This window comes from Talpa europaea, assembly GCF_964194135.1.
Source record: "Talpa europaea genome assembly, chromosome: 13".
Lineage (NCBI taxonomy): Eukaryota > Metazoa > Chordata > Mammalia > Eulipotyphla > Talpidae > Talpa > Talpa europaea.
The window spans coordinates 38,569,036-38,595,831 of NC_140080.1; the positions used below are offsets into that span (position 1 = coordinate 38,569,036).

At 40.2% G+C, this 26,796-nt stretch overlaps 1 protein-coding gene across 1 annotated transcript; it reads right to left on the minus strand.

Annotated features, from left to right (window-relative positions):
* Nucleotides 1–702: 702 nt before the first annotated feature.
* Nucleotides 703–12,626, minus strand: GRXCR2 (glutaredoxin and cysteine rich domain containing 2; the record flags this gene model as incomplete). The annotated part of the gene is made up of 3 exons (XM_084251909.1): nt 703–885; nt 6,558–6,785; nt 12,294–12,626. 3 exons carry the CDS (start codon nt 12,624–12,626, stop codon nt 703–705), a joined length of 744 nt encoding a protein of 247 aa, XP_084108035.1.
* Nucleotides 12,627–26,796: the final 14,170 nt, after the last annotated feature.

Below are 26,796 nucleotides of genomic sequence, written 5' to 3' on the forward strand. Positions count from 1 at the left end.
AGCACCAAATTTGTCATAAATAGCTTTGACTTGGCTTATAACCTCTGTAGTTAAAGGCACGCAAAAATGTCTTATCTCATCTTCTCCTAAGAGGTAGTGTTGTTCACTGCCTGCATGCATATATTACCCAAGGAGAAACTCAGGACTTTGAAAGAAAGACCTCCTCAGCTTGCCTATCTTCAGCTTTATTTTCAGTGCATTTGACATTGGGTACCCTTTATTCTTTTGCTTAATTAAAAATTCAATTTGACCAATAATGATTTGAAATGCATTATAAGCAACAGGAATTCAGCTCATCAGAAACCTGCCTTTTTTATTCCTTTCTCGTTGCATAATATTGCAAAATCACTTCCAACCAGAAAATAACTTCAACTTGCTGCCTGAAGTGTACATTTATTTGTTCACTGGCATGCACAAGGAGAAAACTAAATGAAATACACACACATGTTCCTGGAAGGATAATTTCTGAACCGGTTTCAAAGCAGATTCTAATTCAAAAATGACTCTGCCATTTAGACCCACACAGAGACTTCAGCTGCCTCACAAAATGTCATCCAGTAATTGAGTTTTGCCAGTGGTGGACACTATCACAGCCTCTGTGGCTTCCTTGCTGGGAAAGGGAGGAGGAGGAGGAGAAGGAAGCAGTTTATTAGAAATAACTTCAGAGAGAGAGTGATAAAATCAGACACAAGAAGCCACCGGCTATTGATTGCAAATCTGGCAAGGCTGCAAGCCATTCTCGTTGCAGGCAGGGCACCGCAGGGCCCGATAGGACTCCTTAAATCTGTTGGCCAGCATCGAGAACTTGCTGCCGTGGCACAGAGAGCAGGTAGCACTGCCCGACCCTCGGCAGTGAAAACAGTTGTCCTCTGGTAGCTCCCCTTCCTGCAAGAGACAGGTCAGTGTTTAGTTATATCAGCAGTGCAAGTCCATTTGTTCACATGCAGGTCAAAATAGCCCCGAGCTGCCTCAAAGACTGGGAAAGAGTTAGATGAAAATGCTTCCCACAAATGCCAAAAAGGGAACCGGCCAGAGGCATGGTATATTCACAGCAATTATATCACAGGACTTCCTTGATGGACATTTCCAAGACAACACCCCCTCTGGCTATGCCTTGCATCCCTGGACTTTCCATCCTTTCTCACCCTTGTCACCATCTGACATGTGGTTTCTAGAGGCCCATGAGGGCTAGGACTTCATTTTCCTCATTGCCAAATACTAACAGCGAGCATTTGTTGCTTGCCTAGGAGGTGCCAGGCTGTGGTCTAAGAGCTGTCTCTATGTCAACCCATCTAATCCTCACATCATCCCAGTGAGGCAGACACCTGTCATCCCTGTGTTATAGGTAAGAATACACGATAAAGAGGAGTTCAGTTCTTTGCCAGTGGTCACACAGCTTAGAAGAGAAGGAGGCAGGTTTTGCTCTCCATGAGTTGAGCACTAGAGTTCCTGCTTCTAAAGACTATGTATCCAGCCCCTCATTGTAGTGGTCCAACAGTAACCACTGAAGAAAGATTGTTTTGTGTGACTGAGGGAGCGCATGGATGAATGAACTGATGTCATTATCCTTAGAAGCCTGGCTCTGACTTCCTGAAGCACTTTGTCATCTTTGAGAGTTGTGCTTAGCCCCGTGATTAAGAGCTCTGTGCTAGAGGGTTGGCCTGGAACTGAGGCCTACCTCTGACATCAGCTATACCTTGGGTAGGCCCCTTACCAATTCCAAAGCCTGATTTCTTTACCTGTGAAATGGGAATGATAAAGCTTACCTCTTTGAGTAGTTGGAATATTAAAAGAAAGTATATGTAAATACCATAATATAACATTTGGCATATTATAGATTCTCCATAAAAGTTAAACCTTGCTACTAAATCTCCAGTCCTCAACTCCCACCCTCCAGAAAAATGCCCCTTAGTTATTCTTGCGATCTTCCTTTATATCACTAAAGGAAATTAGCAATCTTTGTAGTCCTATGCAGTCCTATGAGATCAAATCAGCTGATCCAGCATCAAATTCTGTCTGTTTCACCTTCGAAACATCTCTCAAAGCCATCCACTTTTCTCCATCCTGCATCCACAATCTTAGTCCAGATGACCACAACTCGGGCATAACTTCAGCGTGCACCCTGCCTCTGGTCTTGTGGAATGTTCTCTCCACTGATGTCAATCTTATCAAGATGCCTACAGTTGTAATTGTCACATAGAAACAACCCAAGAAACCTTTTAATAAACATTTGCCCTTCAGATAAAACTTTAGGTTAAAATCAAATCTTAGCTGATTTAACTAATGTTTAGTTACTTCTGTTTAGTTACTTCTTTCATGAGGCTCTTGTCCTCAGATTTCTCTACAGCTGGTCTCCAGCTGGAAACAGACCTTTCCCCACTCCCAACGCAGCCAACTCCTCTTTGTTCTCAGACATCAGCTTAGCAGCAGTCCCTCCAAAAGCCTTGCCCACCCACCTGCACTGCCCTTAGCACACAGATCTCATACTCCACTGAAAGTTGCCTACTAGACAGGAAGCTTTCTGGGCTAGTCCCCTTCAAAGTGCATTGCCTGGCTTTGCTGTTCACGTACTTGCCAAATGAACAAGCAAACAAAACAATGATGTCTGGAGAACCCTTCCTGTCCTTAAGTTCTAGAAACTAACAAGACAGCTGGAGTCCACTGGGTCACTCCACCCAGCTAACAAAGCTTTTTATTTTTTTTAAATAGCCTGAAACTAAAAACAATCTCTGAAAAAGGAGGCATGAATTCTGATAATAACTTTGTCATGCTGCAAAGTACCTAAGAAGATATTAAAATTTTTATTCTCAGTTTAGGGAATGGAGGTGATTACCCAACAAATAAAAACCAAAATGATATCTATGTTACCCTCTTGTTAATATTTTATTGATTGTGGCATATGGAGAAATTTGATTTTTTTTTTTTACCTTCAAAAGGTTCAAAATAACAACATTGGCCCAAATATTCTTAAAGCAAATTGCCATGGTCCATTTTTCTGCCAAAACCCAACATGACTTATGTTTTGTAATTGATCCAGTGATGTTTTATTGCTGTAAGTCAACCTTGTAAAGCAAGTACAGTAATACTATGCATGTGATCCAAAAATTCATTTGCATAGAATGCCAGGTCAGACATTGAAAGATTAATGAAATGATCTGATAAACCTGCTATAAAAAACAAGAACAAATCATCAAATTTAATCTGATGTCACATGGTTATATGATGTATTATTAGAGGTTTAACCTTTCCCTGGTTGCCACCCTTCTTTCAGCCACTCTCCTGCAATGTGCTCTTTTTAACTGTTTGATTCATTCAATAAGTCTTTATTCGGTTTCTATACAAGGTATGCATGATATAACCTTTTGTCTTACATCCTCAGCATTTTTTAATTTCTTCTCAGCAAAAAATAATTAGCAAGTGGACATAGAACACAGTTACACAGCATAGTTTAGGTTCTAGAACCCAACAAACTTACCTAAACTATCTCTTATTAGCCATGATCAACAAAAATAAATCTCTCCAAATTGAATTCATTGCTGATGCAAAGGCTTATATAGTCTTGGAGATGCTAGCCAGCACTAACCTGAAAATTTAGCAAAGTGATTGATAGTTAGGTGGACCTGGGTTTGACTACAGGCTCGGGTAACCTTTGTCAATTTACGTAACTACTCTCATCCTTAGTTTCTCAGCTACAGAATGAGGTTACTAATAATACCCACCTCACAGAGACCTTGTAGAATGAAAGGGACTCTTGCATGGAAAGCTTTGGGCATGATGCCTGACTATCATAAGCCCTCAGTAAATGGCAGCGATTATTATTATGACTATTATTTCAAAGGCAAGCCCACACGAAACGTAAAGAAGCCCAGATGATTTATGGTCTCAAATCCACTAAACGCAGGGTCAGATTTCTCCCCCTCCCTGTTTCACTGTGGCTGAATTCAATTATTCCTCGCCTTTTCTTTTACTGTTCACACAGAGGTTTGAGCATGGCCAGCTTTTAGCCTTCCCTGCTCTTTCATCAAGGTCGCCACTGCTTCCCTGTTCATACAATAGAACAAACAATCTCTGAGTCAGGAGGGGCTCCTTGATGCTCTTTGACCCTCTCTTTTGGAATGAAACTTGTCCGGACATCAACTGCATGAAGGATTGGGCAAACAAATCTCAACTTGAAAGAGAGTTTAAAGGACAGGTAAGTGAACTACTACCTTTCACGACAACTTTCTGTTGCACACCTCTGTCCTGGCCTGTGGCATTACAGCTAAAAACCACAAATCTCTCCAAATCGAATTTAAAGGTAATTGTCATATCAGGCCTGTTCGTTTCTCTTCAGGCCTACATAGTGTGATGTGAACTGCAGTTTATCACTTCTGGCCTGCTTCTAAAAGAGCATTCTCCTGCAAGTTACAATTCGGTACGGAGAAGAATAGAATCAATGAATTTCAAAGTGGGAATTTTGTCTGCCTGCTGCTGTGGTAGGTTCTGAATAGTGCTATGTAGAAAGCAAGAGACACAGAAATAATACTTCTTACCAGCTGGTCCCAAATTATAATATTCTTTCCACAAACACTTAGCTAATATTTATTGAACATCTCTTTTTTTGCCAGTCTATTTATTTCTTAAATTTATTGAAATGATTTAACATAAACATGGCCCCTGTTGCCCTCATGGAACCAATCCTAGTGAGTGAGAGCAAATATTGACCACATAATCATACAGATACATGTAAGGTTTCAACTATGAGAGGGTTGTGAGTTGCCATAACTGGTACATCCCAAGGATTTTTATTCTCATGGAAACCAAGGAAAGCTCCTCTGGGGAAGGGATGCTTCCTCTGAGATCCTAGTGGCTGAGGGCAGAATGGTGGGGACTCTGGAGAATATTCTAGGCAGAAGGAATTTGCCTTTAATAGGAAAGAGCAAAGAAATATAAGAGGTAGTTAAATATGTCTGGGACAGAGAGAATGAGGAGAGATGCAGCTGAAGAGGCCAGCTGTGACCCCTCTACATAGTACTTTCTAGAACAAATGAGGAGTTTGAGTTTTATTCCAAGCTAAGAGAGGCCATTTAAAGTTTTATGTAAGGCAAATGGATAATGAAAAGGTAACATGATCAGGTTTGCATTTCAAAAATATCTTTTTGAGGGTGAGATCAGGCTGGGGACATGAGTGGTTGTGAGCAGAACTTTAAGGGTCTTTTGCTGGAGTCTAGTCACAGCCTTCTGATTTCTATGCCCTAAACCTGCCCAGGGCAGGGACATCCTTCAAGTACAAGGAAGCCTCTAGCCCATTATGTCATGCCATTCCACAGAAAGCTTCAAGTCCCAAGAAATGGAATCTGAAGAGAAAGAACATTCATTTCTGTGACTGCCCAAGATTTTATTCTCTTAGCTTAAATTCATCAAAATTGCCTTCCTAACCTTAAGCCTACACTGTGAACTAATCAATAACATCACTCTCCCCATTCTCTGAGCTTATCTGAGCAATGATTTCCAAGGTGAGACTGTACACCTCTGAGAGTTGTGAAGAGAAAACACGTTCAAACTATTTATATTTATTTTTTTATCTAAAGTAGGCAAGAGATTAGGCTTTAATAATATTTTCAAAAGAAATTGTCATACTAATTTTTAGTAAGCTAGTTGACAATGGCACCTCGTAAAGACAGGCAGTCACTAGACAAATGTGGTACCCAAGGGTCTGTGAAATAAGTGTGATGTAAAGTGAACCCATTTCACATAAGGTGAATGGTGCACAGCTCATTACTTCACTTGCAGCATATTGCAACATATCACAGTTAACTTGTGCCAGATCTAATGGATTTACAAATGATATTGCTTAGTTTTAAGCATGCCTATAAAATCTAAAGACATGTGGCTTTATAAGATTTCTTCAAGGAAACTAGATTGAGAAACAACAAAAGAAGCACCACCAAACCCATAAGAAAAGGACAGAGCTGGGCCTCCCCTGGTGGTGCAGGCGGTTGAGTGCTGCGCTATGAAGTTGTCCTTAGCCTCTGCAGTGCCGGTTCGATCCCGGATGACCGGCAAGGGTCCCACATGGTGCAGCAGACCTCTCCTGCCTTGCCCACTGCTCCCCTCAGCAGTGTATTTCTTCAGTCTGCCTGTTCTGTTCCCTGCTCTGTCTCTGGCAAATGCTCTCACCCTCCCGCGCATCTGGCCTGTACCCCAGTTCTTGTATAAATAAATAAATAAATCTTTAAAAAAAAAAAGAAAAGGACAGAGCTGATTTTTTTCCCATCTTTAGAGAAAGATGGTCATAGCCACATTGCAAAATGCATAACTAAGTACTAATCAGATCTCAAAAAAAATCATCCTGAAAAATTTACATCATGCCCATTTGAAATATGGACTTACAACTTATTGCTAACAAGATACCATTAAAATATAATTAACTTTTAAATTCCTTAACATTTTTAACACTTAAACATCTTAAGGATTCATTTTCAAAAGTCCTTACTTAAGTACTGCTCAACCAAATGGTGTGGAGACCCCTGCTAAGGGCCCAGTCCTGAATCAGATAGTGAGCCACTCTCACGCACCTGTGGGTACTGGTTATGGGGAAATGTGCTTTCCGCCCCTGGCAAAGGCCCCTCATTCTGGTCGCTTTCTCCATAGATTTCTTCTTTACTCATCAGAGACTCTTCCTCCGCCTCCTCTTCCTTCTGGAGAATTTTCCTCATGAAGTCTCTCTTGTCCATGGGGGTTCGAATTATTTTCAAGTTATTTGTGTAGATGATTATCTTTCCAAAATCTATAATAGGTGGGGACTGGAAAAATAGAAATTGAGCATGGTGATCCAACACTAATCACTGAATACAGGGAAATAGGAGAAAAGACCTTCTACCATCTGGCACTTGCAATCCCAACAAACCCCAAAGTTATAGTTCACTGCCTGGTTTGTTTGTTCCCTCTGAAACCCATGAAAACCAACTTCCTTTTCCTGTAGAGTGTAATCAACCAAAGCTGAACTAATCAACACTGAATTAACTAGACAGTAAGTCTGCAGGCCAGGCTCCAGAGCTTCTATTGCTACCACATAGCACAGCAATTGATGCAAGGCTGGGCACAATGAATATCACTCAATGCTAGGGAACATTTTTCTAAATATTTCTCCAAATTTTTGATACATAAACAATATTAGATATAACTTATTCAAATAATACTTATGTCAAGAATCTTGCTCAGCATTTTACAAACATTGCTTCAGTTTCCCCCAAACATGCCTGTGAGGTAGACGCCATGTTTTCTGCATTTTACAGATGAGGGGGCTTGACTCAGTGAAGTTAAGTACCTCACAAAGTTACAGAGTCATTCTAGGTCTGTGCCTAGAATGACCCTTCCATCTCACATTCTTAACACCTGCATCTTAACACCACATTCTTAACACCTGCATCACACTATTCATAAACATCCCCTCCAATATAAGATCATTTTATTTATTTTCATATATATTTTATATTAATATAGACTGCTATTTATTCAGGTATAATGTATATTATTCACATATTCTGTTGTAATTTTTTCCTTATTCATATAAATGAAAATATTTTTATGTCAACAAATATACTTCTATAGCATCATTAATAGCTGTGTTCCCTTGTATGGATACAGCATGTGTAACAATCATTAGCTGAGGAATAAATAAATTTGCAATACCACAAGGCAGCATCTACCTCATAGGCATGTTTTGGGGGAAAATGAAGTAATGTTTGTAAAATGCTGAGCAGAGATGTTTAGGGATTACTTGACCAAGAACAGTTATTTCTTCCCAGAGCTAGGACAGCTTGAAGGGATTGGATTCTGCTTTCCTCTGTTAGAATTGGAATTCTATTATCCACTTGGTCATATATAAGAGAGTCATTTGCCTTTCAGAACCTCAGATTGCTCATGTGCAAACAGACTGACCTGTATAGTCAAACTAGTTATTAAAATCCAGAAATACTTCCATACTGGGCAGTAAGTGGGCAGTGCCCACAAACTGCTAAATGCCCCCATGTTACACCAGCTTTCCTTCAGGGAGCCTCTAACATCCCCAGACCCAGAAATTTAGGGGGTAATGCTTAGGACACAAGGTGTCAAGACTCTGCACTAACACTCTGTGGGTTTCCTGACTGATTGAGCAATGTCCCTGTGACTAAATATTTGACTCTCATCCCTGAGACTACTTTTATCAACTTCTTGGGGTGGGAGGATGCACAGAACATCTACAGAGCAAAAGCTTGAATACTGTGTCAATGGCAGGGCTAGTTACTGCTATTATTATTGAAAACTGTTCTTTAGTAGTGCATGCACAATCATACTACACAACTAAATGCCTCAGCATGAAATATTTTGCCTTGCTTTTATAGACCTGCATAAACCACAATTAATAGACTTGTACTTAAATCCCTCGTGCATTCATTCAAAACCTGGCTTGAACACGACTTCAATATTAAGGTTCCCTTCCTTGTAACATCCGTGGAGTTTTCAGAAATTATTGATGAAGCCACAAGTTTCCGCCACCCCAGCCCTATTTTCTCTCCCTCTCTTCAAGGGATCATGTGGCAGCTTCCACTGCCTATTGTTTGATGCATGCTGGGTTCCTATTTCACACTGGGGACTATCAGTTTCTAAACCTCAGAAGATAAAGATAGTGGTACTTTTGTAAGTTTCCATTTCCACTTCCGGTAATAACTGAAGAGGCTCGGTTACTAGGGAACTTTTTTCACATCTAGAGCTGGATTTTTCAAAGCAAAACTCAATATATTTTTTAAAAAAATCTGCAGTCATCTGGTCTAACCTCTAGCCTCTGAGATGGTCAATATCCAATAGACACCAGGACACCAAATTTCCTTTAAAGTACACCAAAGACAGAGGGTCCCAAATCACCTTTAAGGTGTGTTTAATTTTCATTCGCCCTGACAGCCAAGTTCTTCCATGTGCCTAAAGAAACCTCCAGGTGTAACTAAAGTTCACATTATCTGGTTACACCGGGTTGCCCATGAGGAACAGCCATTCTTACATTACAGAGGGCCAAGATGGAGCCGGGAATATTTGTTCCCTCCCTTAGTGCCTTTGTGGCTGCCATGTGATTGAGCTTCAGAACTACTTAGATGTCAATGGCAGCGTGTCTGGATAGTGCTTTTCAGGTGCCATGAAACCCTCCTACCACTCTGTGTTTAAGTGCAGACCTGCCTTAGTGGTTACTAGAATCTCAGCAGGTCTTGGAGGCAGACAGACCTGACTTTAAATTTTATTTAAATGTTATGAGACAGCTATATGAGATGCACAAGTTATTTTATCCTGATGAACTTCTGTTTTTCCAATTTGTAAAACTCTTTCTCATACAATTACTATGAAGATGAAATGATATAATATATATACACTTACATATTTTTTATTTTTATGCATTTATATATATATATATATAGTGAGTATTCAGGAAATTTTATTTCCCTTCCATTCCTTCCCATTTTTTTAATGAATGCTGTAAACTTCAGTTTCAATTCTTTAGAACATTTGATTATTTATAACCATTTTATCCATACATAATTTAAATGTCTACATTTCTTTGATAAGAATCTGGTCATTGTCAAAATAGTAGTTGACATTTACTGAACATAAACAGTGTGCCAGGTGCACTGCTAAATGTTTCTTACATATTATCTTTTTTAATTACCATAACAATCTAAGTAGATATTTTTATTACTTCATATCACAGATGATAACATTGAAATTCATCAGGGCTTGTTCAAGCTCACAAAATAAGTGGATAGACTGAACATTAAGCCCATGTTCAACTCACATCAGAGCCCTTGCTCTTTTAAAAAAATACTATTTTTGTGGTAGTCAAATATACATAATGTAAAATTTACATTATAACCATTTCTAAGTGCATTGTTCAGGGGGCTACATATATTTACATAGTTACGCAACCATTACTACCACCTATTTGCAGAAATTTTTCTTATCCCCACAAACTCTCTGCCCATTAAACTCCCCCTTTTCCCTCCCCAGCCCTTGCAACCACCTTCTACTTTCTGTCTCCAAAATTTATTTGACTACTCTAGGTTCTTCAGGCAAAATGAAATCATACAATTGTCTTCTTATGACTGACTTACTAATTTGCATAATATCTTTGAGTTTGATCTATCTTGTGGCATGTGTCAGAATTTCCTTCCATTCTAAGGCTCAATAATATTTCATTGTATGTATATTCCACACTTTGCTTGTCCATTCATCTGTTGATGAACTTTTGAGTTGTTTCCTTTATCTTCAGGTATTTGTGAATTACTCAGCTATGAATGTTGGTGTACAAACACCTATTCAGGTTCAGAGGTACTTGGTATACAAATACCTATTGTGCTTAACTGCTACTCCATGTTGCATGTACATAACCACTATTTATGATGGTTATTTTACAATTGGTTTCAATATTTAAAAATCATAACTTCCCAGCTCTCATTTCCTTATTTTTCAACAACCAAGTTGACTACATGTTTCCGTGCTGCTGCATGGGGTGGAGATGCACAAATCCACCACCCACTCATACTCAGAGGCTGGTAAAGATCTGGATGTGGCATTTGATGGGGCAACAAAGAAAAAAAGAAAAAAAAACAGCCAGGCAGGAACCAAACTCAGAATTCGGCCACAAGGGCAGTGTTCACTCCACCTGTGCCTCAATGCCATGAAGATTCAGTTGTCTGGTCTTAGAGAAATCTATACCTAGTTACTCACTTACATAAATGTCAATTTGACATGTGACATATGAAGGTCAAGCAGTTCAATATTACCTACCCTGGTGTTATACAAAATTTGTAAAGACTATCACCTTGTTAATTCTACACCTACAAATAAGAATTAGTTAAAAAGAGATACTGTAAGTACAAAATATAGCCAAGTACCTAAGATACAATAATAAGCACTCAATAAATGTTAACTAATACCATCATTATGGTCATATTCCCTAGAAAGAAACATTGCGTGGGGCCAGAAGCATAAAGAATTAGAAGACTTGAGTTCTTATTCTGACTCTGCACCTAATGACTCCTATGAGATTGGATGGTTCCTGAACAATTAGGTGTTCAATTTTCTTCATCTGCAAAATGAGAATTATCATATTTTGCCTTTCTCTTCAAGGCTATAATGAAGACCCAATGAAAGAGTATGTGATCATGCTTTATAAACATAAGGCACTCCATTAACACAAGGGATTGTTCATTCCAGCCCCCTATAATATAAAAAAGAAACCTGGAATTATCTTTGATAAAAGTGGACATGCCCATAATTACACCTTTTCAAATGCCAGCATGACCAATACATTTGTCTGCTATAAATGTATTATCTGTTCCCTTTGGAGACTAACAATAAAAATGATTAGAGTAATTATCTGAATTTCACACTTTAAAGATGAGAACACATCCTGGTGTGCTAGTCATTAATAACCTGGTACATTATATAATTGTATTTGATCTTATTTAAAAAGGCATTCATGACCCCACTGGCAGAAGCATATACACATTTTTATTAGTTTTTGGAAGTCAGTGACTTTTTTCCAGTTTCTTCTAGCTTAAAAGAAAATCATGTATGGGCTTTTGATTATCCAGGGTACTGGGAAAAATAATTGAAATCCCCAGATAAAATACATGTTTCATTTGAACTATTAGCTCAAACTTTCTCCACATGTAACATGTCCTTTGGTTGATTTACTTTTCATCATCTCTTTCCAGGACTCCACCTACCCAGTGTCCATGCTTATGTGCAGTGGAAAGGCAAAATGGATGGACAGGTGGTAGATAGACACACAGACAGATAGATTACACAGACTTTTTTTAAAAGCAGGCAACAGGTGGAATATAGGAATAAAACAAGACTTGGATAAACCTCAAGCTGAGTAATTGGCTGGAATAAAATGAGCACCTTTAAACATTTAGCTTTTTCAGGGAAAAAAAGAACAACTTGTTGCTGCATAATTTTCTAACACAGCAATCTGGCAATCTAAAAACCACTGTATCTCTAATTTGCTTACCAAGATAACCAAGCCAAAGACCCAATTGCAATTTATTACTCTGGATGAAATTTGAGTACTATGGATGCTTATTGCACTTTCCAATAAGTAGTTAGCAAGCATGTTATTTTTGTCCCAGAAATACTATTCTAGTAGTGACTTCCCATTTGTTGTTCCATAGCTCTGGTTGTTACCAGGGAGCATGAGCAAGATACAACTTTGAAAGGTGTAGGGATTTCTCGAAATCCATTTTAGTCTGTAAAGTTTCCACACCATGCACAATACCAACCTTATGGTCATTCGCCTTGTAATCGTTGAAGAAAGGCTGGCTGCCCGCCAAATTATAAGCATTGCCCTCTCTAAACACGCTGATCCTCTGAGCAGTCAGCTTAGGGGAGTATGGCCGGGGCTTAGGGGCTTCCCCAGACCCGTAAACGCCATCCATTGGCTCAAGGGACTCCTGGAGAAAACTGTGAGGATATTCCTCTTTGGGCAACTCTAATTCCTGCCCATCCTCAAAAACCTGCTTCAACACTCGGCCACTATAAGAGGAAGAGATTTTAAATCGTACTTTCCTGGGTTTGCCGTCACTCTTCTGGTTTGGCTTCTCAGCGTCTTCCATCAGCAGCAATTTCACCTTATGGTTTCCAGGATTTGGTGTCGCCAGTGAAACTTGGGACTCTGAGAAAAAGGCATTTTATTTTCTTTCCTCCTGCATATAATTAATTCAAGTCCATGCTGGGGTATGCTCAGTTTACAGCAACTGACACCCACACATTAAATATTGATAAACCCTCATGCAGAGACAGGTGATTGTGGGTTTATGGCGTGGATAGAGCATAAGTTAAGATAGGTTGCCCTCTGAATCCCAAATTTACCCATAACTTAGCCCCAACTCTGGCTTTTGTTAACCTGAACATGAGTATGTTCATTTACACAGAACTAGTACCAGTTCAAAAGGACCCATTATTCAGTTCTCAGGTGTCTTATTCTTACAACACATATGATTTCATGATCATTTAGTAGTGCCAGAGATTTTTACATTCACTCTCTTATTTCATACTCACAATAACCTTACAGTGAAATTATTATCATCCAAGGTTTACAGAAGAGGAAGTGGGGCTCAGAGAAGTTTCCCCATTTGTCTATTACAGTCAAGCAACAGAACAGGGATTCAAATTCAGTTCTCTCTGCCTCCAAAACCGATAACCAGCCCACCAAGCTGAAAGTTTTCGAACCGTGCATCGTGGAACTCTACATGGAAGGGAGTTATGGGTCCTGGATGCCAGATCTTCTACACCTGTCTTAACCAGAGCAACTTCCCTTTACATCTATTCCATTTTTAAGATTTCATTTGTAAGGACAACACTTGTCCTCACTACCTGTTGTAGACAGCACCTAGCAAATGCCCAACACTAAGATAGTCACTGGGATGAATGGCAGAGTAGCCAGACATGAGCATAACAGTCCTGCAGCCCAGTTTAGAAAGCAGACATAGTACATAAGATATAATAGCTTTGTGCTTCAGGAGTACACTGTCTGCTGGCATCTCCCTGAATAGTTCTCCCGGGAAGATAGTGGTCCCTAAGAAGACAAGGGTGGAAGAAAAATCTTGTAAAGGAAAGGCACCTTGGGTTGGATATAAAGGAAGGGGCTGGATTGGAAAAGCTAAAAATGGTAGGGGGTTAGTCTTTCTCATTTTCATAATGACATGGGGCCAGAAGTCCCATTACTTGGTTGACCATTACTACTTCACCATCAGTTCATTGGCCAAACTGACATTTCTCCTACTCCTGCAGCCAATCCTTTGGATTCTATCACCACTCCCTTGTTTAATCTACCTCCACCACCCTGACCCTCAGTCAAGCATTCATCAATTCTCTTCCCAAAGTTGTAGCAGTCTCCTAGTCACATGTGCATTCTGAATCTTCTTAGGGAGTAGAATTTTATTCTAACCCTATTTGATGTCATTTAATGGATTTTATTTTTATTTGTATTTTAGGATTCAGATATTATATTAGATATGTCTTGATGAAAGATGTGCAATGATTGCAAATTGAGTATGCACGGTATCCTTTTTGTATACTTTTCACATCTAATATTTCTAGTCAGAGTAAGGTTTATAATTTAAATATATCCTTTTAATCTCATACATTGCTATGCAGAGTGTGTGTGTATGTGTGCGCATGTGTGTATGTGTGAATATTGTACATAGTACAAATTTATCATAGTTATTGATTATTTGTAGAAAGTTCTAAGAGTTCATGGGTTTTTATTTTTAAAAAGAGTGAAACAAAACTAAATTTATAGCCTCCCTGCTCCATTACCAACAAAATGAGTATTTCATGTCACCACTTTTTTAATTTTTCAAGGTTGTCTGAGCCCCTTGAGGAGCGGGATTTTCCTCATGAACCTAGGTGCCATGGGACACACAGTCTGGTGGCTTGTCACTCTTACTCCCCTGCATTGCACGACAACTGTCAAGGAGCCCAGTTCATCCAATATGTAAAACCAAAGGCTTCTGATGAGAAGGTAAGGCTTTTCTTCCCATGCCATAATTTCCCACACTATGCCCACACAGCTAATAGCTATTTCTTGGGTGGAGAGCCTAGTAAAAGAAGTTTGGGAAATGCTGGGTTAAGCTGAGTTAAACTGATATCTTCACTGCAGGACTTCTCAGAATGTTAAATATGCTAATATGCTTTGCTGATCTCCACTGAGGTATGTACCATTTCCAAAATGTAGTACCCACAAAATGCTTTTTATTCTTGGAATTCTGTTTCATGGGACCAGTGTCATGAAAAAAATAGTCTGAGAAATGTTCTAAGATGCTTTGCAGCTTAAAAATTCTCCCCACATTCCACTTTTTCCTCCATAATGAAAAACAATGGCTATTTATTGGGCATTTGTTACATATGAAAGAAGGATGTCATCGATAGGAAAACTGGAGACTGAAGTTCAGAAAAGCTATGTTATCTGCTCAGGGACCCACAGCCATAAAATATCAGTCACTATTCTCACCCAGGTGGGAACACAAAGCTCATGTTTCTCATTGTTAATTCTTGTCTCACATCGTCAACTTGACACCTTGGGAAAATAAGTCATTTTCTTAAAAATGAAACATAAGGATTCTAACTAGTCTAGAAGTAATCTAAAATCCATCGCAGACTTCTGAATAATGATCAGTGAGGCCTCTCCACGACTGGCATGTAACTTAGCTACCTGCACAGCTGCCTCTCTAAGCTCTGCCTCGAAGGAGACCCCTCAGTTTGCTTTGAAATTTAACCACCTGCATTACCAGGAAATTACCAGAACAGGGAGATAGGCCATCTTCCTTGTGCTTTGAAATGCCTTGTCCTCATTGCCTCTGAGTAGAGCTGGCACAAGTCCTTCTCTCACATAAGAATGTAAAGGAAACCCCCACATCAGAATGTAAAGGAAATGTTCCCAGAGGACCCGGTGGAGTTTGAGTGTGGTGGAAAAACATCATCCCTGCCAGAAACCTCAAGCCAAAATCTGGGACCTTATTAAAAATTTACAACCACTTGGGATTTTTCCACCATTGGGAAGACCCATACCTGGTGCCTCTGGTTTGCCGGCAGAGAATATGTGACTAATTGTAACTCCTTCTCAATTACCCTGCATACCTATCAGACAGAAAGCACAGAGATCTCAGCAGCTGAAAATTTTGCCCTGAGTTCTTTCTATCCCAGCACTCTCTGATAAAAATACATTGTAATCCACGTATGTATTTGTTTTCCAGTAGCAACATTAAAAAAGTAAAAAGAAACCAGTGAAGTTAATTTTAGCAACATTTACTTAATCCAATATATCCAAACCTTTATTGTTTCAACATGCAATCTAATAAAATAATTATATTCGTACGATATTTCACATTCTTCTTATCCTTCTAAATCTTCAAACGCCTATGTGTATTTTACACTTAGGGCATCTCAATTAATGCACTAAACTTTCAATTAGAAATATTTTATCTGTATTCAGATTTCATAAAATTTACAGTTGACCAAGTAGTTTCCCATATCCAAGTTGTTACAATCATATTTAATCATTTTCTAATAACCGAGCATCAGTTTTTAAACTTATATGTAAGTTAAATTAGAACTTTAGTTCTTCAGTCACTTTTTTTTGTTCTATAGTCACATCTCAAGGTTCAGTAGCCACATTTGACTTTTAGCAGCCCTGTTAGACAGCACAGGTGTTTTAGAAGTCCTTAATGGAGACAGCAGTGCCCCCTAGGGGGCCGTGATGGAAATGTATGGAAATATTTATTTTTTTAGTACTGTATTCACTGAATGAACACTACATACATTTGAGTAATGGAGAGTGAAGAATGCAAACAATATGTAGCGTGGCCTTGCACAACAAAAGTTGTCCCAAACCTCGGGGTAAAATACCATTTTATAATTAGCCGAGCTTAGAACCTAGCTGCTTATTTTTTGGTGGGAGTGGGGAGCTTGGCTTTAATATACAATGCATTTTGAAGGACTGAAATGCATAAAATTAAGGAAAATGTGTGCTTTGTTTTGTTCAGGGATCAACAAAGAGTTCTTTACTGTTTTAGAAAATTACTTCACAGCATCAACTCCTGTATCAGACAGAATCTCTAGCTGTCATAGTCACAGGGAGTCTCCTAAGGTGAACAAATCGGACTACTTTGCCATATCTTCTAGGGAAATCACACCCATGCATTTACTATAAAACACATAGGATTTGGGGCCTTCCTGGTGGCGCAAGGGGTTGGGACTCAACCTATGGGGCTATCCGCAGCCACTGCAGCACAAGTTTGAGCCCTGGCCAGGCAACTACCCACATGGTGCAGCAGACCTCTCCTGACTCGCCCCCTGCTCCCCTCAGCAGTGTATTTCAGTCAATCTGCCTGTTCTGTTCCCCACCCTGTCTCTAGTGAATCCTCTCACTCCCCGCCCCCACACCTCTGGCCTGTACCCCAGTTCTCGTATAAATAAATCCTTAAAAAAATAAAATACATAGGATTTGGCTATCTATTACTTCCCTTTTATTGCTTTTTATATGAGAACACGGGTGTTGCATTGGTTTCTTGACGCTATATTTATAGGTGGATTATTTGATCTACTAATCTCATCCAGAATAGTCAAGGGAAGTTATGAGTTAGTGTCACTGAAAGCTTTCTGTCTGAGGGACTGAGGATTACTGCTCTAGGGAGCCTGGTTAGTTCAAGCTCACGAATACTGCCATCTGCAGGAAGGAAAGGGAACTAGCTGAGGCTTCATCTCGGAACACACCAAAAAACCATGCAGTTGAATGACTTCAGAGCGCAGGAAAAAGTGGCTTCAATTAAACAAAATGTACTTTGCACCTCCTAAAATATTGTGCTAGAAATAGGTTTGCAGCAGTGATGCAACAAATTATGGCCCTGCTCCCAACGAGCTAACAGTCCAGTGTGAGAAAGTATGTAGGTCTGGGGTGTTGAGGGTCCGGTCAAGTGGGCAAGAATTATCAGCTGGTCAGAGATGTCCACATCCAGCAAATCTCTCCACCAGCAACGTGTCCAGGTTAGTTTATTTAGAAAAGTGTAACAAAAGTGTTATATTACCTGGGCATACATTTCATTTTTTTAATTTACCTCAACTTAGAAAATCTATATAAAAACCTGAGAAAGTAATACATGAATACAGCTTTTTGAAGAATAAATTTAAAAATTAGAGAAGTGTAAAGAACAAAGCCTCACCCTTCCTAAAAAATAACTAGTAGAATAAGTCTTGAATACGGCATGTGTTCCCAACATTTTACATCTTTATATGTGTGTGTCTTCAGATGTAAGTCGTTTATTATTTTTTTTAGAGTAATCCCTTCTTTATTTTATTTTTAAATTCTTTTTTTTAAGATTTATTTATTTGTTTGTTTGTTTGTTTGTTTATACATGCACTGGGTACAGTCAAAAGCGCGGGAGGGTGAGAGATTTCACCAGAGCCAGAGCGGGGAGCAGAGCAGGCAGAAGGACCGAAGTACACTGCTGAGGGGAGCAGCGGGCGGCAGGAGAGGTCTGCGCGCCATGTGGGACCCTCCTCCGGTGGCCGGGGAGCAGCCGGGGATGGAACTGGCGCTGCAGAGGCTGCGGGCAGCTTCACAACCCAGTGCTCAACCACTGTGCCACCAGAGAGGCCCAGTTTATTATTTTTTTAAACAAAAATGAAGATATAACATATGTACATACCATAGTATATGTTTTTGTGTTTATATATGTTTATATTTCTGTTCATATATACTCATAAATAGCTTTACAACCTTATTTTCTTACTTTAAAATATGTCTTGGAGCCGGGCGTGGTGGCGCGCGCCTGTAGTCCCAGCTACTAGGGAGGCAGAGGCAGGAGGATCGCTTGAGTCCAGGAGTTCTGGGCTGCAGTGCGCTATGCCGATCGGGTGTCCGCACTAAGTTCGGCATCAATATGGTGACCTCCCGGGAGCGGGGGACCACCAGGTTGCCTAAGGAGGGGTGAACCGGCCCAGGTCGGAAACGGAGCAGGTCAAAAACTCCCGTGCTGATCAGTAGTGGGATCGCGCCTGTGAATAGCCACTGCACTCCAGCCTGGGCAACATAGCGAGACCCTGACTCGAAAAAAAATAAATAAATAAATAAAAATATGTGTTGGAGATTTTTCATATCTATATTATAAATCCCTATGATTGCTTTCAAGATTGCATACAAAGCCATTTAAAGAAGAATTCACTCCTTCCAAAATATGATTTTTTTAAAAATATTTATTTTATTTATTTATGCATACATGAACTGGGGTGGAGGCCAGAGGTGCGGGGGCTGAGAGGATTCACCAGAGACAGAGCAGGGAACAGAACAGGAAGACTGACTGAAATACACTACTGAGGGGTGCAGTGGGTGAGCCAGGAGAGGTCTGCTGTGCCATGCGGGTCAGCTCCCTGGACAGGGATCAAACTCATGTCACAGTGGCTGGTGATAGCTTGATATCACTGAGACTTTAACCCCTATGCCAACAGGGAAGCCCCAAAATATGTTTACTGAGTACCTATTATGTGCTTGGAACTATTCTAGGTGCTATTAACTAATAAAAGCAAAAGCAGGCAAAAATCCTTACCTTCATGGAGTTTATACTCTAGTGGAGGGATGTAGGCTGTGCACTTAATAAATAAGTTAATAATATAGAGTGCACAAAACCTGCCATGAAAAAAAGCCAGGATATAGGGAATTGGGAGTCCTAAATTCAGAGTAGGGTGGATTACAGTATTGAGCAGGGCAAGAAACACTGTTGAGAAACGGACTTGAGCAGAAGCGGGAGGAAGCTGTGAGGAAGAGTCTTCCAGACAGTGGCTGTCGCTTGCCTTTGCAAGTGCAAAGGCACTGAGGCAGAAATGAAACTAATAGATTCAAAGAACTGCAAGGGTGGAAGCAGACGGAGCAAGAGGGGAAGCAGAAAGACCAGATGGAGGGTGATTGCAAAAATCTAAGCCAGTGATAAGGACTGGTGAGATACTAAATATATTTTGAAGGTAAAGTCAACAGGATTTACTGATGACATTCATGTGTGGAGTGAGGAAAAAAAAAGAAAATCAAAGATAATGCCAAGGTTTTATCCTAAGCACCTAGAAGTACAGGTCTGCATTAACTGAGATGTGCCACAATTGATATAGCCAATACTTTAGGTTATTTCTGGGTTTTCTCTATTACAAATGATCCTGCAAAGATTATCCTCTTACAAGTATCTTTGTGCACACCTGGTTGGGTTTCCCACTGAACAATTTCTCTTGTCACTCTCTTTTGGAATAAGCTGATCTAATCTAACCCACCAGGGAGAATAGGTGTGTGCCCAGCACATGTAAAGGAATCAGTGCTTGAAAGCAAGTTAAACATTAAAAGGTCATCTTTCTCCTTTATAGTTTCCCTTCCTGCACCATCCTGTTCTCCAATTAATACTGTGAGTTATAATATCAAATAGCAGCTAATATTTTCGAGCACTTAAAGTGCCAGACACAGTGTTATGCTTTACAAGCATCATTTCCCTTTTTCCCTCATGATCAACACCATGAGGTAAATGGTTAAATTTTGTCCACTGTATAGATAAGTAGTTAAAGAAGACCTTGGAGGAGTGAAATGCACCCCAAAATCACACAGGTATAAATGATGAAACTTAGATTTTTACCCTGGATAATATGACCCTCAACCAACTGTTCAATGCAGCTCTTAAATATAACTAGACTCCTAAATTATCCCTATGAATTTTTCCTTGAGACAAAACACGTTCAATTCCATCTATAGTAAAGATTATGCCTAGCTCCTTACAAGGCAGTGCAGGGTAATGCAAAGGACACAGGCTTTGGAGTCAGTTCCTCTGACTGTGTGATCTTAAATTAAGTAAACTGCCTAATTTCTCTGAATCTCAGAAAGGTGGGTCAGGTCCCTGAGAATATGAAACACAGCATGGATAATTTTCTACAGGGACTTGCACGTATAACAACCTCTTTAAAATGTTAGCTCCAAAATGTCCTGTTTACAGCTGAAGACTGGCAATAAAGTCCCTAGTCTACTGGAGAGATGTAGACCATTCTCTTCATCCTGAGGCTCCCTTGTTATAAGTCAGTTTCCTCCGAAATTCAGCCTCCTCTCTGTTTCCCTTCTTCATGACTTATTCACTACCCTCTGTCAGAGCTATCATTGAAGTCGGCAGAAGATTTCAGAGCTGTGGAAGAGGGTTAGCCTCAAAGCTGAAGATGAAAGTTCTAATGCCATCCCTATCTTTAAGGATGTCTGTGTGCGCTGGAATATCTGTGGTACATTGGTTGGCATAACTGCCTTTCAAGAGTTGCTGGGTGAATGGAACGAGCCCTTCAGCTTCTCTGGGCCTGTTTCCTCATTTCTAAAATTGCCAGTTTACTAGGGAAACTCTAAATTCCCTCTCAGAATGAATAGTCTATACAACTCTATCTCTACTAGAGATGTGTAGGAAGAGAAAAGGATTAATACAGTAAGCGCGAAGAATCTGGCCTCCTTCCTATTGCTATTGATTTTTCAGAGACCACAATTGATGGCCTTCCTCTGGAGTAGACACACAACTGTTGCTCATGCAGTAAAAGCCATCTTTTGCCTGTGGAAACAAAATGTACTGGAAATTTTCACCAAAATTGCTCTCAAATTATCTAAAAAGCCACAAATTCACATCAACCATGAAGACCGAGGTCCCAAATGTTGTCTGTAAGGATTCGCCCCATGAAAACTTTACAACACTTCAGGGTCATGGCCAGCGCTGCTCAGTTTAATAATCAGTGTGTCAGGGAAGGTCAAGTAGCATGTACTACTGGAGCTAAGTTAGTTCTAACTCCAAATCCAGGAAGCTGATTTCTGTGTGAACCTGGGTCTCTGCCCGGAGCACAAGGTACTGAAGACAGCTTTCAGGAGTTACATCACACACGCCTGCCCCCACTAAGGCCCCTCAATTTCACCCCAGATCAGACACCCAGAAACACTCACACACAGGCTCACTCACACATTTTCAAATCTGGTCCTGAGGAAACACCGGGTGATAGAAAGAGACCAAGAGTAGGAGCCAGAATATCAGAATCCTAGTCTGATAATTGGTGAATCTTGACCATGGAATGGGCCTTAACAAGGTATCTGTAAAATGAAAGAATTGAACTTGTTAACTCTTGACAGTGTGCATGTCCATGATGTGAGGGACCTCTGCCTGACACACTGAGGAACTATGCTGACTTTTCGCAGTCTCTACCAGGTTTCAATAACTACAGTTCTCATCTGTTCTGCACAATTTCTTAACTCCTTAATGAGGATCTCTTGCCCTGTACTATGGAGTCCTGGTAGGAGGCACAAGACCCCACTGTCCTGGTCCCAGTGACTAGTCCAGGGTTGGACAAATGACGAAAACCAAACAAATCCAGTGCTTGCCTGATGTTTCTGCTGCCTTTTACAGAACACCATTTAATGACTTTCAAAGACAATTGTTTAATTGTCATTTAAACAGTCCTAGTTCCATAACTGGGATTTCAGCCATCAGGAGGCTGCATCATGCAGGATACTCCCTTACACTGGCTGCTGGTGCTAGGTGGCCCCTGAAGATTCAGCTGGACTATTGACTAGAGTGTCCTGGTTCTTCTCCCTCATGGTCTCTCCCGGTGGCTTGGGTTTCTAAGGACATGTCAGTTGAGTTCCAAGATGGGGCATGTAGGCAAATCCCAATGTGCTAGCAACTTACTAAACTTCTGTCCACACTATGCTTGCCAATCGCTTCTCGGCCTTATGGCTAAGATCAAATGTAGTACACTGTGCTTGCCAGAGATCCATTGGCTGAGGCAGGTCACATGTCCAAGCTCAGAGTCAATGAGGTGGACACTGCACAAGGCGTGAATACCAAAAAGCATAATATAATTCTTTAGGCACCACCATTTAACCAACACATCCCTTTTGTTTGTTTATTTAGGTTTGTTTGAGTTCCTATCACTTATTGCCAAAATAATCAAGACTCATGTAGAGTCAAAGGATCTGTACAATTATTTATTACTGTACAGTGAAAAAGCTACCTGAATTATCTGAAATTCAGTTTCTTTGTCCTTAACATAGAGATAATACCCATTTCAGGATGCTATTATAAAAGTGACACGAAAGGTCTGATAACATTTTATAAACCCAAATGTAATATACAAATAAACATGCCATGGTGAGGAAAGAGGAGAAACTGAAAGCTCAAATTAATTCAGTTTGTTATTCTTTAATTTCTCAAACAGCTACTAAATTGCTGCAATGTGTGCCATATTAACTGATCAGCTGTTAGGGAGAAGAGATGCCCAAGCCCTCAAGGAGTTTAGAGCCCAATAGGGAAATAGGTAGGTACATATATACCATTAACCAAGACCAAAAATGCTGCCTCAAGAGAGGAGTACTATTGAGAGAGCTGGAACGAATAAATCATTCTGAGCTGCATGGGGAGAAAAAGAATGAAAAAATCTTAGAAAATATGATGCTGGGGTCTCCTTTGTGGCCTAGTGGTTAAATCTCAGCACTATCACTGCCATAGCCTGAGTTCAATCCTGCCAGAGAGCTACCCACATGGCGCAGCAAACCTCTCCTGTCTTGCCTGCTGCTCCCCTCAGCAGTGTATTTCAGTAGATCCGTCTGTTCTGCTCCCTGCTTTGGCTCTGATGAATCCTCTCACTCCCTGCACATCTGGCCTACATCCCAGTTCTTCTATGCATAAATAAATAAACAAATCTTTTTTTTTAATAAAAGAAAACATGATGCTTATTCTAGCTACAAAGAATATGTTAGTTTTTATATACATAGAGAACGCAAAGGTGTTCAGGAGCATGGTCACTAAATGAGCAAAGACTGGGAGGCCCGTATAGCAGGGGCTTAATAAATATTGTGTATGTAGATATGTAGATATGTAGATGGGTACATGAACAAAGGGTGGTCCCAGAATAGCACATAGTGTGCCTGTAATAATAGGAAATTGAGAAGGCATTTAATAAAAGGAAAATGAGGGGAGAAATAAAACTGGGAACTACATTATGATGAATATTGCATACCAGCCCAAGAATTTCATTACTTCTTTCAATAGGGAGTGAGGATCCTGGAGCATAATCATGACAGATCAGAACTCTTTCTCTCAGAGATGAATCTGATGGCAGTGTAGAGTGGAGAACACACTTCCTTTTAAAGAAGCAGCCCTCTCTCTTTCTCAGCCTCTGGAGAGTAGGTGGGCCTGATACTCCTATTCTCTCTGCTCCGGGGTGGTCAGATAATTCAGTTCAAGCAATAGAAGGGGTTCATACTCTGGGTAGCACTGACAGGTTGAGAGAGGAGCCCCTCATTCGGGCTGAGCCAATGACTCCTAGGACTTCGGGTAGAAGCATTGAGAAAGACTTGCCCTGTTTTTCCCCACTGTTATTGCTAATTGGCACTCTGTAAGCCTGAAGTTTATGGCGCCAAGAAAGCCTTCCTAGGAATGAAGCTAACAGGAAAAATAAAGATAAAATAAAGAGACGACAGACAAAAGGAGTCAGTGACTAATGAATTCCCGAATATGGCCACCCTGAAGATAATCCACCCTTGAATTTCTAGTCACATTAGAAGTGATTCAATCGCATTCCTCTTTGCATTAGTTTTCTGTCTGTTTGTAATGAGTCCTGACTAAATATAGTCAGGCATGTTCATCTCTACATTAATCTCTTAACAGTTATTCATTCATTTAATAAATATGTTTATGGGTTTACTATGTGCCAAGTACTATTCTAGATGGAAATAGAGTGGGAAAAACAGACAGATATATCTGTCCTCATCAAATTTATTTTATAGAGCGAGATAGGCTAGATGAATTTAGAGCAATGATGGAGGAGGGGCAGGATCCTGGAGGGCTTTCTAGACCACATTGAAGTTTAATTTTCATTCAGAAAGAATGGAAGCCATTGGAGAATTTTGAGCATAGGAAGGTAATTGCACCAAAGCAGATTTAAAAGCATCACTCTAGCTGCCATGTTGAGTATAAAGAAGGGCAAGAGAGAAAGCAGAACCCACTGAGCAGACCGTGGAAATCAGGAGAGAGAGGACAGTGACTTAGTCCCCGGTGGAGATGTGCAGCGTCTGCACCTCTGTGAAGACGAATCAGAGATGGGTGGTGTGATAGGAAAAATAGTATTGAGGAAGATGCCAGCAGTTTCACTTGAGCAGAGGATAGCGCTGTTATTAACAGATGTGAGAAAGACTGAGAGAGGAGCTATTTGGAGATGAAAGTCAGGTGTCTGTTTTTACCATATTAAATTTTAGTTTGCTGTTTGACTTCTAAATGGAGATGAAGTAGGCAGTTAAATATCAGAGTCTTGAGTCCAAAGAAGACGTCTGAACTGGAGTCAGAATCTGCACTAACTTCGGGGAAAGTTCAGAGGCAGCTTCAGCCATGTGGATCACAAGGAGAAAGATGCTCTTGCTGTCTCCCTCCATCCTGCCCTCCTCCTCCTCCCATGTGTAACTGTAATTGCTTGCAAAGCAGGGAGCACAAATGTGATTTCCTCCAGTCTCACAGGTCAACTCTATAGTCTAACAATCCTATCAAATAGGATTCTTTTAAGCTTTTCGGGTTTTAAGTTCAGCTGTAGAAATCCAAGAGCATAGGAATGACCACGTGCATTAAAAAATAAAAAAGTCGGCAGGAGCAACGTTTCCTACCTGAGAAGTCTCAAGAAACCTGGAATTCCTGGGACGTACACAAGGAGGAGCAAGACAGACACATTACGTAGTAACGCCTGGGTGACAGGTGGCAGAGGAGGTGTTGATTCAGAATCCCGGTGGGTTTCATCAGCTGATGAATACTGAAAAGCTCTGACAATGTTTTTAGCTTAAAATAGGAACAATGAATATGGAGGAATCTTTTAAATGTTAATAGAAGCAATGCTAAGAAGAAAATTGAACCTATTGTTTCACAAACAGCTGGATCTACTGAAGCAAATTCAGTGTATATTTTTGAGAGTTACTTTCAAAATATGCTTAATTATAATAAGCAAAAACTCCAGGAGGTCCCCTGCAGGCAAAGATCTAGAGACTGGGAATCAAGATCTGGCTTCCTGCTCCAGCTGTAGAGCAAATCGTTGACTTCTGCATGTGACGTTCTAGAACGCAGATTCTAAGATGGCTCACGGTCTTTGTGAAGTAGAAAGAAGACAATGGAAGAAGTAATGGTAGAAGTAAAGCATGAGAGTTCCCACACACATGCACTGGGCTAGACACCTGAGGTGCACTGTTGTCAGGCTTCTTCATCTGGAAGAGATGGGGCTAAGACTCAACAAAATCTTCACCTTTCTCTTCTGCAAAATAGGGATTACAATGCTTCTCACCTTATTAAGAAAGTTATCAAGAAGGTTAAATTAAGTATTATGTGTCAAGCATTTAGCATAGTGCCCAGCACATAATAAGCAACTGATAATTATTCATATTTACTGCTATCACATGTAGATCTCATAACAAAGCTATGAGGCATGTAGTCATTATTTGTACCATGTTATAGCTGTCAAATTAGAGTGACTGAATAACTTGTCTAAAACCACATTGTTGGTAAGTAGAAAATGTCACCAGTAAGTAGTAGAAAAATGTAGAAATATTTTATTTTAGTATCTGGAGGAAATTGAGGGGTCCACAGTTTTCCCTCTAACATTGAGCAAGTCATTTCAGGCACAGGGGTTCATCCACTCTGTTCACTACCTGGTTTTATTTTCTTTAATTTGTTCCTTTGGTTGTTGTCTATTTCTTCCCACCAGAATGTAGTAAGTAAGCTCCTTGAAAGAAGTGCTTCAACTGGCTTCTTTACACTCCACCACACCGTTGAAGTGTTTAGAATGTGCCTATAACTTCGGAGATGCTTGATAAGAGGGGCTGACTATTGCAATTCTCTCCACCCCTCTGAACCTTTTCACTGTGACCTTATTTTACTTCTCCCATAAATCCTATTCAATTAGCCTTAGACTGTCAGCAAATGACCAAGGAATTGAAGTAACTCTTTCCTGCTCCCTGTACTGCCCCCCGCACATTTATAAGGCTAACAAGGCAGTATGACCAAAAGTGACCTTCTCCCCTCTCCCTGAGACCAGTGCTAAATTGTGAGGATTAGCGATAGTCCCATTGCTCTTACTCAATCTCTCTTGCCATGACCAGACCAACATGGGATTCATAGTGCACATCGGAGTTCATTTCATTCCTATACTGCAACAAGCATTCTACCTACAAGCAGAATTTCTGTCAAGTTTGTTTTAATAACAGGGCTC